Below are 15,079 nucleotides of genomic sequence, written 5' to 3' on the forward strand. Positions count from 1 at the left end.
TCAACACCTAAAGCTTCAACTGATACATTGGGTATGGGGGAGAACTGTAATTGGTGGGGCTTGGAGTTCAGGAGTTCAAGTGTTTATTTTGAGAAGGTATTTTGGTTCTGGTGTGTTGTTCCTTCTTCTCATAAAGTAGCTTTTATTTATTAAATAGAAATTTCTCACATTTCCTGCAGCACCTATAGTGAGGTCTGGGAAATTTGTACACATATTTAAATTTAATGTATTCAACCACTGGTTAAAAAGCATGTGGTAATTGGTTGGCAGCCCTACCTGAAGAAACATGGTGGCACCAAGGTGCCCCTTTTGCAAGTGATTTTAGCTCAATCACTCAGAGCTTTCCAAATAATTTGGTCATCTCACAAACTCTATTTGAAAGTAGAGAGAGATTTCTAGCTGAATGTTATTGCAGGCTAAATCAAGGAAATGAGAGAGTGACCCTTAAGCATGCCTTGAGCTAGCAGAGATTTGGGTTCTTTGCTAGAAGTTGCTGCCCTCTGCAAGAGAAGTCAGGAGAGCACAGGATGCTGGAAAGAATAGAAGAGTTGTTAACGGTGAAGGCTTGGGTGCTTCTGGTACCTTCTGCGCGCCAGAGAAGGCATGGTAGAAGCTGGAGACATAGGTCATAATAGCCTTCTCATCGGGCCGGGCCGTGTTGACAATATCTGAAAATTGAACAACAAGCATTAAATACATCAGGAGGCAAGCCCCATTTGATGCCTTGTTGCCTCTAGCATCAAGGAACCAGCTATCCACCAGCTCAGATGTCCTCCTGTAGGCAAAAATTCAGTCTGGAAAAAGTTATTAATAAGCCAATGTTAGAAATTCTAAGTGAGCCTGAAATGAATGTTAACTGCTTGTCCAACACAGAAGGTAAACCAGCTATCCTAGATATATTTATACCACATCGCCTGCCATAACAGTTCGAGGCTGCCTACAAAACACACGTTAAGTCTATTAAATGTTGCAGAGCGTACAATTTTGCACTGGTTAAATCTCACTTGACTTTTCCGCTGGGCTAATGCCCAAACTGCATCAGGGGCTTCAGGACTGTCTAATAAACTTTGGACTCTCATTGGAATTTGCTTGTTCCTGTTTGACTTTGGGGTTTGTCTATCTTATTGTGGGCTTTTCCTATCCTCACCCACAAGGTCTGGAGGCAGGCCTAGCAGTGGGAGAGGGGTCATATGTGGTTTAAAGTCCCAGAGAATGTAATGTTAAGGCAGCAACACAGCACCATAAAAAACAGGGGCTTGCTCCTCTGGCAGTCAGTCCTGCAAACAGAGGCACCTGTGTGGCACTGATTGGCAGAGAGCACACGGATCCTGGTCTTGACTCCATCAAAACATCTATGCAAGGTATGAGCCAGGAAGAATTCCCTAGCACATCTCCTGGGTGTTGCCCCCTAAAATTAGGCCCACAGCTAACTTTACAAACCAGGTCTGGGATAGACCATAGCTTCTTTAGCATAATGGTGTATCAGCCATCTCGATATGGCTGAGTTGCCTGCAAGTTCCTCATCTTGCTTCTTGTAGTGGACCCTGATAATTTCTAAGATACTTTTAGGAGGCTGTATGTTGCCTTGAATGATGTGCTGTTGGGAAAGCAGCAGAGGAAGTATGCAAGTTCTTCTAGCTCAGTCTCTCAGTTCTCAGCATTCATGTCTGCAGATAAATACAGGCATATTTATCAGCTTGCCCGGATGCATGTGCACATGTAGCAGAATGAGGTGGCAGAATCCTGAGGGGATGGAGTGGGACTGTTATCACGTCAGACTACAGGAGGAGGAGATCACATCTTTTAAATGCCCCTCTGTAAAAAACAACTCCCTGTATGTAAACACACGCACAACACATCAGGGAGAAAAAGAGCTAAGCTAAAACCTCTTCCCCAATCTTCTATGTTATGTACTTGTGGTGAGTTCAGAAACAACAACAGGGGTACATTCAAATTTGTGATTGGATCACCTGCAGCCTGAAGCGGTACAGTCTGTTCTTCCACTTTGGGACTCCACCACCTAATACTTCTGCTTGTGTTTATCGGGCATGTATTACCGCACAGCTGGAGTGACAGATCTGGCAAGTTACTTGACCAAAAGAAAACTGGACTTGCAGGGGCGGTGGGGTGAGGATGAATGGCTACATGTAAGTCTAATTTAAGGAATGCCAATTACCTTGAAAAAAGGCATCTAACCCAGCCTTCCTGAACCTGGTGTCCTCCAGATGTTTTGGGACTACAACTTCCAGAATCCTCCAATTCAATACATCTGGAGAGCACCAGGTTGAGGGAAGGCTGATCTAACCAAAGGCAGTGCTCAGCAGCTCTTCTTGGCTTCTGCAACCCAATTCTGCTTACAAAAACAGAGAACATACCTCAGTGCCAGCAGCCTCTTACTGTGGGGAACTGGTTATATTATAGACTGGCTGCTGTTATGCAGTTTTGTTCTTAGATCCAAATAGAGCTGCTTGCTACTGAAACCAAGACACACTTCAGCTTACCTTCAGCATCCAACATCTTGGGAATGTCAAGGTATTTCTCGGCGACCTCAAAGGCATTGTTCAGATTTGTGACTGGATCATCCTGGGAGAAGAACATTTGCCAGTGAGGCACAGCTGTTAAATTTCATGCCATCCAAAGCTAGTAGCAATTCTGCCCTGTCAAACCATCTGGAAAGAAGCATCTAGTAGCAAAAAATGTGCCAGCAGCTACTGTGACTGAGGCCCAATTCAAACTTTCTATTTCTAGTGCAGCTGCCACAGAAAATTGCAGCCACGTGCTATGGTTCTGCACAGCTGTGAAAACGCTTAAAAACTTCTCCTCTGTGGATATGCAAAGTACCAGTTCTCTGCAGCTTAATGATGCTTGCAATTGCAGCATGAGCGAAAGGTACTTCCTCTCATCCACAGAACCCAACAGATCCACATGGGAAGTGCATGTATATCTTCTCGCACGCACGTGGATTCCCAACCAGGCAGCTGCTGTGCCGAAAATGAAGTGTGTGAATCAGGCCTCAATTGCCATGAGTTTACTTCACTGGATTCAGACACCTGTTTTTAACTCTACACAAGAACTCTAAAGCCCAAGATGATTTTTAGGCCATTTCAAACCCTCCTGGCTATTGCTGACTCTTCCCTCCTTGATATGTTAGCGTACAAAATGTTTTGCAATCTTCATTCTGAGGCTAGCCACCATTATTCCCATTTTACAAACTGAGCCAAGGAGAGGACAACTTGCCCCAGAAGAGCCAAGGAGATCCTGGCCAAGGTAGAATTTGATCCCAGACCTCACTCAAGACCATGCCATTTTCAGGCGCTCCTGGGAAGATCACATGAGTCCAAGAGGAGACGGAAGGAGTTGCCACTCCAGACATACCTTTCTTAGCTTGTCATATTCAATGAGTTCTGGTCTGTGTCTGTGGATCAAGGCATTAAAAGCAAGGCCATCCTTCCAGCTGTAAAAAGAAGGCAAAGGATATAGTCAGATTGCTTGGCTGTTTAGAGAGAAAACAAGCAGCTTGTGTGTACTATTCCTCAAAACTGTGAGCCCCCTTTCGGACAAAATGATGTTATTACAAACAGGGAAGCAAAGACGAGAAACTGAGTAACCATCAAGAGACTCAATTACGACTCAGACCTTATGAGCCCTGCTGGGCCAGACTTCAGATCCCTCCAGTCCACCATTCTGTTTATTCTCGGAAGGCCACCACAGTGTTTGAAGGCAAGAGCCCTCTGCTGCAGTTGTTCCCCAGCAATAGGTATTCAGTGGCAGGTTGCCTCTGAACATGGAGATTCCATATAGTCGTCCTGACCATTGACAAACCTCCCCTCCTCGATGAATTTGTCTACTCCCACTTTTAAAGCATCTCAGCCAGTGCATCCTGTGTCAGTGAGTCCTCCAAGTCAATTATGCATTGGGCTCCCATGATACTAGAATACTAGAACGAAGTTGGAATGATGGGAGATTTAGGATAGATAAAAGGAAGCAGACTTCTTCATAGTGCACATTGTTAAACTATGGAATTTGCTACCCATATTGATGGGTGCCAACTTGGACAGCTTTAAAAGGGGATTAGACAAATCCATCGAAGATAAGGCTATCAACGGCTACTAGTCATGATGGCTATATGCTCCCTCTGGAATCAGAGGCAGAACATGCCAGGTGCTGGGGAACATGAGCAGGAAGGTGCTATTGCATTCATCTTCTGCTTGTGGGCTTCCCACAGCCATCTGATTGGCCACTGTGGGAACAGAATGCTGGACTAGATAAGCCTTTGGTCTGATCCAGCACAACTCTTATCATGTTCTATTTTATCAGGCTCCATCATTCCCACCCCCTCTCCAATGTGGCTGTTCTTTCTGAAATAGCTATCTAGCCACCCCAGCATGAACACCATTTTTTTAAAAAGGAGGTTTGGTGGCTTGGTTAAGTCCCCAGTGAGCAATGTCTGCTTGTATAAATTCCGGGTCTCTGGCTTGAGCAGAAAGCTCTTAGAGCCTTACTGTTTGCTGGGCTTGTGAACTGAATCCTTAATGGGGAGCCATCATCAAGAAGCAATTTCTTGCAGCCTTCGAAGTGGGCAAGGCATTTCAGCCAGAGAAATGGCCACCTCTGCCTTTTGGAAAGGTAAAGTCTGATGTCCCCAAGAGGCACCATGTTGAACAGTTTACCTTATGTGGAAGTTCTGCACGTTAACGTTCTTGTAGGGAGCAGTCTTCCTCTGGCACCAGAGCAATAGGCCTTCCTTAGCTGAAGTCTCTGCGCACAAAGAAATAAAGGAGATTACAATGGTAACCACAGGAGGATGCATTCCAAAAATAGAACTTTAATCCAAGGTAGCACAGACAATGGGAGGGAGCCAAGGCAAGTCTACCATCCTAAGAGTTCAAGGCCAAGTCACACAAGACTGTCTTTGCTTCCACAGAGGGCTGAGGGTACACCACAAGATGTGGATTCTTACACTTCACGGCAGACATGTGGCCTCCCCATCAGGAAGCAACAGATCCAAGAACGGAACCAAGAAGTGGCCCTTAAGACTTCCTTTGAGGTACTTGGCAGGATTAGGACCAAAAAGGTTACAAAGCCCACAGTGTATTGTTTGATATTGTACTTGTATATTTTGGGGAGCTGCTTCGGGGGCCTTTTGGCTGAAAGGCAGCATAGAAATAAAGTGTAACATAACAGAAGCGTATACTAGGATGTCTGCTTACAATATGATGCAACTAGATGCTCAGTAGCAAACTCAGGATTCCTAACCTGCAATTGCTGTTGAAGTGCAAAGCAGGGACAGGGGACATTTCTTGGGGGTGGGGGTAGGGAGTGGTGAGCAGGGCGGGTGGAGGGTTTTTCTTTCTTTCTTTGCAATCTCCTCCCCGGTCTGCTTTTCCTGGACACATTCCCTCAGCTGCTCACTACCACTTCCCATTTCCCACATCATGGGCTGGGTAAAGCCAAAGTGCACAAAATCTTCTTAATCAATTGAATACAGTAGCAAAGTCATATATGACACATAACTGGAAGTCTCCAAAGCAACCATCAAAACAGAACTGGATTGAGATCTGAGGTTGGACTCAATGGTCTTGTAGGCCCCTTCCAACCCTACTATTCTATGACACAATTTGGGAGACTATGTACAAACTTACTCAGCAAGTTCAGCAAGCAAGGAATCCTTTTTTTTAAAAAAAGATACAACAGTACTGTGCTTTCTGTTTATTTCCTGTGTGGAAGCCCTTCAAGCTCTGATAACATTCCAATCAAGTACAGATGCTTATACTTTTTCTGTATTGTGTGTGTATGTTATATTTAACTTATATATCCAGAGTTAGTGAATTTCTCCTTAGGCTAATTTACCCTAGCTGACCTACTAGCATATCTATGATATACCAAGGGCTATAATCAGCGAGTTTCTATATTCTTTTAGGGTGCAATCCTATGCATATTTAGACAGAAAAAAGTCCTACAACTCCCAGCATGGCCCACCAAACATGGCTGGCTGGGGAATGCTGGGAGTTGTAGGACTTTTTTCTGTCTAAACATGCATAGGATTGCACCCTAAGTGATTTTGTTGTATTTTCTGTGTTTTTTTGTTGCCTGTATTTTCCTTTCAAAATGAAATAAAATTAGTTAGGAAATAAGACCAAACGCCTCTGCCAAGCCTCTCCTCCTGTCCACGCTGCAGGAGAGGGTTAACAGGCCTGCTGCCCGTGACTCAGTTTGGACTAAAATGGCTGAGGTGCATAGCAGATGGTGTAGGTGTCCTTATGATAAAGGGACTATCCTGGGGGCCAAGTGGAAAGTCTTTGGGGGGATAGATTCGATCTCAAAGCCTCCAGCTGCCTACTGTGGCTTGACAAGCATTCCCAGAGCAGGTATTTGACAAACAGCCAGAGCCATACGCTCAATAAAGTGAGGGTTATTGCAACTGACTGAGCAGCTGCAGTGTGAAAGATTTATTGGAACTGATGTAGTTGGACGCAAGAAGCAAAAGGAACAAGCAGCTCAAGGCATGGGCATCGTCCTGGATCACCACAGTGCTTCGCCGCTTGCATGTTACCATGTTCCTTGCCTGGATATTAAGTGCGCTGGACATACGGCTGGTGCTGACACTCCAGCAGGAAATGCGGCGGGTCTTCTGACATAGACAGTAGAGATCCAGTGCTTACCTTCCACGGAGATGTCCTGGATGGCAAATCTGAGGATGATCGTCCAGATCATGCCGAGGGTCATCTTTGCATTGCCATCGACAATTTCTAGAAGCAGACGGGAGGAGCATTAGCATTGGGGCGGGTGCTACTGAGGTCAATTCAACAGCAGGCACCGTGGGTGCATTTACGCTGGAATTCCCTGCAGAAAACCCCCAGTATATGAAAGAGGCGTGTGCCAAGGAGCTGCTGCCAGTTGTGGCCCCTAGTGCGTTTGGAGATGTGCATCTCCCCTTAGTGTTTTGCAGGTGCCCCTGTGTAAAGGCTAGACAGATGCTGTGAAGGGTGACCCAGACTTTAGCTTGGTTTGCTCCTACCAAACCAGTGCAAAAAAGAAAAGAGGTTTTGGCAAAGGCCTCTCTTCTTCCCATAGAGTAGGGATGGGCAACTCATGGCCCTCCAGATGTTTTGATCTACAACTCTTATCAGCCCTAGCCAGCAAAGCCAATGCTGAGAGATCATGGGAGTTGTAGGCCAAAACATCTGGAGAGCCGCAAGTTGCTCGTCCCTCTCTCTGTTGGACATACCATGCCGAACACATCCAGGGAAGCTGCTTCTCTGGAGAGGGCGGCTCATGGTTTCCTAGCCTGCTGACTGCAGAGGCACACCTTGTTGTATTAAGAGAAGCCACTTATTTCCCACCTGGAGTGTGCAAGGCTGAGAATTACCCAGCCTCTGAGAGATTCAGGCCATTGTTTTTTCCACTGGATGTCCTCCCAATGAGAAAGACACCAGCCCAGGGCACTGACTGATACAGAGACAAAACAGGCAGCCTCCTCCTCCACGAGAAAGTAATCCTGCTGCATCTCAAGTGCCTGGATGATCCAAATTGTGCTGGATGCAAACTAATTATCTGCCCACAGCCAAGACTGAACAGAAAACGGCAAGGCCAGAACAAAGAGTCTGGCAGACATGTTGTGGGCACACTCCTTGGAGGGGGGGAGTACATGGGGTTTGCAGAAGCCCTTAAATATTTAATGTATTGATCTCAGGGCACATAGTGTGGGAATTACTGCCCTGGTCTGGGAGGGGTGATGAGCGAGAGCACCTGGAAACTACTCATTTCCAGAAGCAGGAGGGGTGAGAGGTAAAACATTAACTAGAACCCTAGCTTACTGCTCTGTGCCTATGTGGCCAATGTGGACTGGGGACAGAGTTCACCGTTCAGAAGGGCAGTAGCTCAGTGATAAAACACAGGCTTTGCATGCAAAAACTCCCAGGTTCAGCTCCTGGGAAAGTCCCCTGCCTGAAATCCTGGGCAGCTGCTGCCACTCAGTGTATGTAGATTAATGCTGAGTTAGATAAACTAACGGCCTTATTCGGTATAAGGCAGACTCCTATAGTGTACCTATGGTGTCACAGACTTAAGGCACACTGTAATGCAGTGGTCCCCAACCTGGCGCCCTCCATGTTCTGTTAAGACTACAGCTCCGATCTCCCCCAGCCAATACATCCACTAATTGTGCTGGCTTGGAACGACTGGAGTTGTAGTCCAATATCTCTGGAGGGCACCAGCTTGGGGAAGGCTGGGGTAGATGATACTGAGCTAGGTAGACCAATGGTCTGATTCTGGTTAAGGAAGAGTCCCGTGTTCCTTCATGCATTTCATTTTTGGGGGTTGTTGTTTTTTAAAGCAAGTTTTTGGGTCTTATGGCAAGTGCCTGGTGAAGTCTCAGTAGCCAAAGGGGCAGCAGGGTAATATTTCACGTGGCTGTGGGTGCAGCTTTGGTGCTACATAAGAAGAGCCTTGCTGGCTCAGACCAGGGGTCCATCCTGTCCAGCACTCTGTTCACACAGTGGCCAACCAGCTGCCCAAGGGAAGCCCCCAAGCAGGACATGAGTGCAACAGCACCCTCCTGCCCAGGCTCCCCAGCAACTGGTGTACATAGGCTCACTGCCTCTGATACTGGAGATAGTACACAGTCATCAGGACTAGTAGCCACTGATAGCCCTATCCTCCATGAATTTGTCTAACCCCCTTTTAAAGTAGTTCCAAATTGGTGGCCATCATTACATCTTGAGGTAGCGAATCCCATGTGCTGTGTGAAGACGTCCTTCCTTCTATCTCTCCTGAATCTCTCACCAATCAGCTTCATGGTACAACCTTGGGTTCTAGTATTACGTGAGAGGGAGAAAAATGTCTCCCTATCCACATTCTTCACAACAGGCATAATTCTGTGGACCTCTATCATGTCTCCCCTTACCCTCCATTTTTCTAAGCTAAACAATCCCAGCTGTTGTAACCTTCCCTCATAGAGGAGATGCTCCAGCCCCTTGATCATTTTAGTTGCCCTTTTCTGCACCTTTTCCAGCTCTACAATATCCTTTTTTAGGTGTGGTGACCAGAAATGTACACAGTATACCAAGTGTGGTCGCATCATAGATTTGTATAATGGCAGTACGATATTTGCAGTTTTGTTCTCAATTCCTTTTCTAATTATGCCTAACACAGAGTTTGCCTCTTTTACAGCGGCCACACACTGAGTTGACATTTTCATCAAGCTCTCCACCACAACCCCAACATCTCATTCATCTCGGTGGTCAGTCACTGCTAGCTCAGATTCCATCAGGTTAGACTTGAATTTGGGATATTTTGCCCCAATGTGCATCACTTTACGCTTGCTTACACTGAACTGCATTTGCCATTTGGATGCCCATTCTCCCAGTTTGCAGAGATCCTTTTGGAGCTCTTCACAATCCCTTTTTGTTTTAACCACTCTAAGTAATTTGGTGTCATTGGCAAACTTGGCCACTTCACTGCTCGCTCCTAATTCCAGATGCTCTAAGTAGGTCCTTACTGCTCCTTATGACTAGAGGTAGCAGCATAAATTATGTTGAAAAAAAACTAAAAATGGTGGGATTATGCAAACTAATAAGTACAGTCATGCATGGTTTATGGAAACTGGAGAGTGTGGATTGCCTGGACCTGGAATTGTTTTCTGTGTTGTTGTTGCTTTAAAGCACAGACTATAGACAGCCTTTTATTCCTGAGCCACCCAGGAGGTCAGAAAGCTGCCGTTGGTCTTCCAGTGCAATCTGTGCCTTTTCTTTCAAACAGCAGACACAATAGAAGAGGAGACTGGAATGTTTCAGCTACTGGGAAGATTAAGGGGAGATACTCCAGGCCAAGCCAGCGGCTGGTGTGAGATGATGGCTATCTCTGGGAGCAGCTGAACATGAAATTTCATGAGTGTCTTGGGACAGCCAGAGCCACGCCCCAGACAAGCAAATGTTTGGAACTGGGAAGGAGTAAAGTGGAGATGCTGACGGAGATGTTGAGCAGAGACGCCAAAGAGTGTTCATAAGGGCGGCAGCCGGGGGGGGGGGGGGAGCATAAGGGTGATGAGTTTGGTGAATCTTCGCTTCTGTAACTCAAGATACCACGCCTGACGCATGAACATGGCACTTGTCGGAACATGCTTTGGTTCTAACAGGACAGCTTCCTTTCCCAAGGTTAGTCCCAAAAGGCAAGGGAGTCGATACTGGATCCTTGGGGCAACCCTAAAGGACACGATGGGATTAGTCCTGGTCTAGCATTGCTAGAAAGGATAAAGTAGCAAGGAAGTGAGATTTCCAAAGAAATTGGAAGCAGGCCCTGCAGCTACTGCCTTATCTGGCATCGACAATTGGCGTTGGAGGACTTGTAAGGCGTCAGCAGCTGGCATAGAAGAACCTAAGTATACTAGCTCAGACCAAAACCTGGCTAGCCCATGCTCCCCCAGCCTAGCATCCTCCAGATGTGTTGGCCATGCTGGCCGGGGATGGTGAGAGTTGCAGTCCAACACATCTGGAGGGCACCAAGCTGGGGAAGGCTGGACTAGTCCAACATTTAGTTTCTAAGAGCAGCCAGTCCACTAGCTCAGGGAAGCTCAGAAAGAGACCATGTTGGCGGCCACCTCATTGTTCCCCAGCATCCAGTACAAGGAGGTCCCATGTAGTTATAATAGCTGTTGACTTCAAATAAAAAAGGATGAGAGAAGGTGAATTTAAGTCATGGAAGCTAGATGGCATTTCAAGACCAGCCAGTAGTCTTTCTAAGCATCAGCAAAAAGATGAGTAGCTCAAGGAAGGACTGACTGAAGCAAAATCTTTGGGGAAGCAAGGAAGCTTTAACATTACCGTCTTTGAGAGAGAGAGAGAGAGAGAGAGAGAGAGAACACGAACGAGAACCAGCTTTGTTCAGTGGACACCTCAGAGCCTGCTCTACCCCAAGGATTGAAGGCCTGTCAGAGCATCTATGCTCACCACCTTCCATAGTGAGCAAACGTCTTTTTTATTCCCGTTGAACAGACCATGGAATTGAGGTTGAGAACAGTGACCCAAAGAAAAAGAAACCAAATGCACAGTTACAAGATGGGGGATACTTGGCTCAACAACACTGCAGGCAAGAAGGATCTTGGAATTGTTGTCGATCACAAGCTGAATATGAGGCAACAATGTGATGTGGCTGCAAAAAAGGCAAATGCTATTTTGGGCTGCATTAATAGAAGCATAGCTTCCAAAGCCCAGGAAGTACTAGTTCCCCTCTACTCAGCACTGGTTAGGCCTCATCTGGAGTACTCTGTCCAGTTCTGGGCACCGCACTTTAAGAAGGATGCAGACAAGCTGGAGACGGTACAGAGGAGGGCAACAAAGATGACCAGGGGACTGGAAACAAAGCCCTATGAAGAGAGACTGAAAGAACTGGGCATGTTTAGCCTTGAGAAGAGAAGACTGAGGGGAGATAGGATAGCGCTCTTCAAGGACTTGAAAGGTTGTCACGGAGAGGAAGGCCAGGATCTCTTCTCGATCATCCCAGAATGCAGGACATGGAATGATGGACTCAAGTGACAGGAAGCCAGATTGCGGCTGAACATCAGGAAAAACCTCCTGACTGTTGGAGCAATCTGACAATGGAACCAATTACCTAGGGAGGTAGTGGGCTCTCCCACACTGGAGGCATTCAAGATGAGGCTGGACAGCCATCTGTCAGGGATGCTCTGACTTGGATTCCTGCAGTGAGCAGGGGGTTGGACTCGATGGTCTTATAGGGCCCTTCCAACCCTACTACTCTATGATTCTATGACCTGCACAGCAATATTTAGTGTTTATCTAGCCCTTTTAAGAGCTCAAAGCACCTCAAAGCAGTTCTCAGTAATCTTTGCTGCAGCCCTGGAAGGAAGGACAGAGTGAGTGAGCAAGAAGGTTGAGAAGAGTATGCCTTGTCTAAGGCTGCCTACAGAGTCTGTGGCAGAGGATAGGAGAAAAAGTGGCCAGAGAGAGGAGACAGTCAAGAAGGAGCAGAAGAAGTTAGGAAAGGAGGGTTGGAAGAAGGAAGGGTCCACAACAAGGGAAAAAACTAGGGAAAAGAACAGGGCAGAAGGGAGAGGCACAGATGGCCAGGAGGTGGAGAAGTGGAGATCGCTGAAATTGAAATGCAGATTTGGAAAAAGAACAGCCAAATTGTTAACTGCAGAACTGTGGCTAATTGTATCTTTTCCTCAGAAGTACAGATGTGAAAATCTATACAGGGGGCAGGGATTAGTAAATGCCCCCCACACACACATTTTTCAGGGTTTTTTTCCCCTAGTACAAGCCAACTCCATGCAGCGGGTGGAGAGAGAGCGCGGGGAGCTGGTCCAGGAGTAAGGAACTGCAAAGCTGAGAAAAATCCAATGGCACGAATTTGGGGGATTTTTGTTTGCTTGTTTTAAAACGTGTAACAAATTCACTGCCAGCATGTAAATCTGGCAAGGCTCAAAGGAATATCAGTCACAGAAGCTCGAAACAACAAAAGGAAAATATTGGATTTGGAGGAGGGCATTACTGGATGCATTTCGTTTGGAAAAACCAGCAGCTGTGGAGAAATGAATCCTGCCCTGGGCCAATGACACTGTGCTGCCCTGATATAGCAGTGTGTGCCTGTGTGTGTGCTTGCTCCTTCTTTCTTCAGGCTCCCAACCTGCTCTTCATATTGCCTCATACATGGGGAACAGGGAGAGAAAAGGATATCAGTGTCTTTCCAGAAAGCTTGTTCAAGGCTCTCAGCCACAGCCATTCACACCCACATGTACAGTGGAGGCTTTACACCAAGCCTACTCTATTTCAGGCTGCATACACTCCATACTAAGTGCATTAGAGTTCTGAGCCCAGGGAGTCAAAATTCTGTGGCTGGAATAAATTGGGCTAATTTACAGAATTTCCTATTCTGCATAATTTATTTCAGCTTGGTGAATCATGGAAAAGGGCAAGGAGGTATTTTGGTACTAGAAACAGCTTTCAGCATAGCCTCTGGATTCTGAGATTTTAGCAGGCATTTGCTACGCACAAACATAGCCTTGCCTTGCAGACATAAGGGCTGGAAACTTGTCATTTTCTTTTAATTTTTAAATAAATGTTTAGGGCTAAGCTTACAGAGCTCTATCATATCTAGCACCTCTCCTTGCAGCTTTTCACTTCTGATATCAGGACTAGGCTAGAGGGAGAATGCCTGGGACTAAGAAACAGGGGGTGCTAAGACTGCAAAGAAAGGAGGGGCTCTCAGCTACTCTCTTAAAGCATGCCCCTTTTGGTATAAAAGTTAGACACCTCCCATCCACCTGCCCCATTTTACACACAAACAGGGCAGATACACACATAAACACTGCCTCCATTATGTCTAATCTGGAATCTAATTAGTCAGGAAGCTGGATTTTGTGCACAGAACTCTGTTCTATGTTTTTTTCCCTACTGCTACAGAATCCCAGCACATTCACAGCCCCATCTGTGTTCTAGCAGAATGCCAGAATCTCTTTAGCAGGTGATCCACCTATTTCCTACGTATCCCCAGCCTTCCGGCACACGTGCGTGTTTTTTCTCTTTTTTGCATTTTGCCCTTCCCAGGTATCCTGTGAAGTAGGTTAAAGAGTTAACATTTTGCCCTTCCCAAGTATCCTGTGAAGTAGAGAAAGAGTTAACATGGCCCAAGTAAGATTCATGGGGATCTGAACTCAGGCCTCCCTGGATCTGTGTGTCTCGCTCTTCCCTACACCAAGAGGGCTCTCCAGACAGATGCAGATACATTAACCCACCCAAGTTTGGTAAGTTGGTAGCTGAGTTCTGGATCAAAAGCAAGCTCATGAGCAGCTTCTTTACGGGTGGGGCTAGATATATGTCAAGAGCCACCTGCTGCAGGATTTATACTTCTTCAGTGCAGAATCCAGTTTCTTTTGTGTCCTCTATACCCACCCCTGCCCAGTCATAACCTGGGAGGGGCTGTTGCTCAAGTGGTAGAGTATCTTTCGATCCAGCAAGGTCACCAAGGCAACTTGATAACATAATATGAAACAACTTCTAACCCCTCCGGACACACCACATTGCTCTGGAGTAGCATAACCCCCCACCCCTTTCCCCCTAGGACTGCAGACCTTTCCCCAGTCCAAGGACAGAGAGGGAGGAGCCACATGCAGCAGCTAGCTGGGCCCAACATGAGCTGTTGCTGAGCAGTAGCAGAAGGTCCTGGGTTCAATCCTTGGCATCTCCAGGAGAAGGGCCTCTGCTAGCAGGGCTGCAAAAGGCCACTGCCTGAGCCCTCCGAGAGCCCCTACCAGGCCAAATTGGTGATGCTGGGCTAAATGGACTTAAGGCAGCTTCATATGTTATTTATTACTTATCTAGAGCCATCATGGAGCTTTTACAAAATCAGAGAATAGGTCCCTGCCCCGAGGGGCTTGCAATCCAAAACATCCATTAAATACTTTAGTGTTTAGCAAGATGGGTTGCAGGGAAAGCTTGAAAGAATGGTTCTCCACCCCCACCCCACCACAGCTAGCTTACCTTCGGCTCCTATGGAAACCAGCTTGACTCCTTTACTTGCAATGAAATCGAGAGCTTTGTTCACGTTGTTGATCTTATGTACCCGCATCTTTCCTCTCTCCGGTTTTGGTAACCGCTCCCCTGAAACATTCCAGGGTTTGGGGGGGGGGGGAGATTGGGGTGAGAAAACACAGAAGTTTCCCAGTTACGTCGAATGCCAGCTTAGCAAGACACAAGAAAGTCAACACGTCTTGTTGGTTAAACACTTTTACTGGCGCAAGAAGGGCAGAAAATCTTTCTAAGTTACGCCAGGTTAATTCTTTTCTTTAATTCATCCATTTCTCCAAAGACATTGGGCTGGATCCAGACTAAGTTTTTCTTTTTTCAGTGTTTGTGGTTTTATATGATTGCTCTTGTGCTTGTTGTATTACTGATATGAGTATAGTTATTTGTGCTGGCTTTTACTTATTGACTTCAGTGTTTATTTGATTGTATTTACTGATTTACATTTCAATTGCTTACTGTTTTGCCACTCTGAGAATGATTTCATTATAGAGCGACTCCAATATAATAAATAAAATGCAATTAGTTAGTTCACTGAGGTC

At 46.2% G+C, this 15,079-nt stretch overlaps 1 protein-coding gene across 2 annotated transcripts in view; it reads right to left on the reverse strand.

The window, feature by feature from the left end:
• Positions 1-15,079, reverse strand: part of ACTN4 (actinin alpha 4) — a 114,955-nt gene that overhangs the window by 39,729 nt on the left and 60,147 nt on the right. The window contains exons 3-8 of one of the 2 annotated variants that reach the window (XM_084814870.1): positions 14,496-14,615; positions 6,663-6,749; positions 4,671-4,758; positions 3,376-3,454; positions 2,502-2,583; positions 583-668 (exon numbers count right to left, since the gene is read on the reverse strand). In XM_084814870.1, coding sequence (XP_084670996.1) covers positions 583-668; positions 2,502-2,583; positions 3,376-3,454; positions 4,671-4,758; positions 6,663-6,749; positions 14,496-14,615 — 542 coding nt within the window. The remainder of the gene's footprint in view (positions 1-582; positions 669-2,501; positions 2,584-3,375; positions 3,455-4,670; positions 4,759-6,662; positions 6,750-14,495; positions 14,616-15,079) is intronic. The other variant, XM_084814869.1, reaches the window with a different exon arrangement.

The sequence above is a fragment of the Heloderma suspectum genome, chromosome 10, assembly GCF_057233095.1.
Source record: "Heloderma suspectum isolate Gila_16-S chromosome 10, 16-S_ref, whole genome shotgun sequence".
Taxonomy (NCBI): Eukaryota; Metazoa; Chordata; class Lepidosauria; order Squamata; family Helodermatidae; genus Heloderma; species Heloderma suspectum.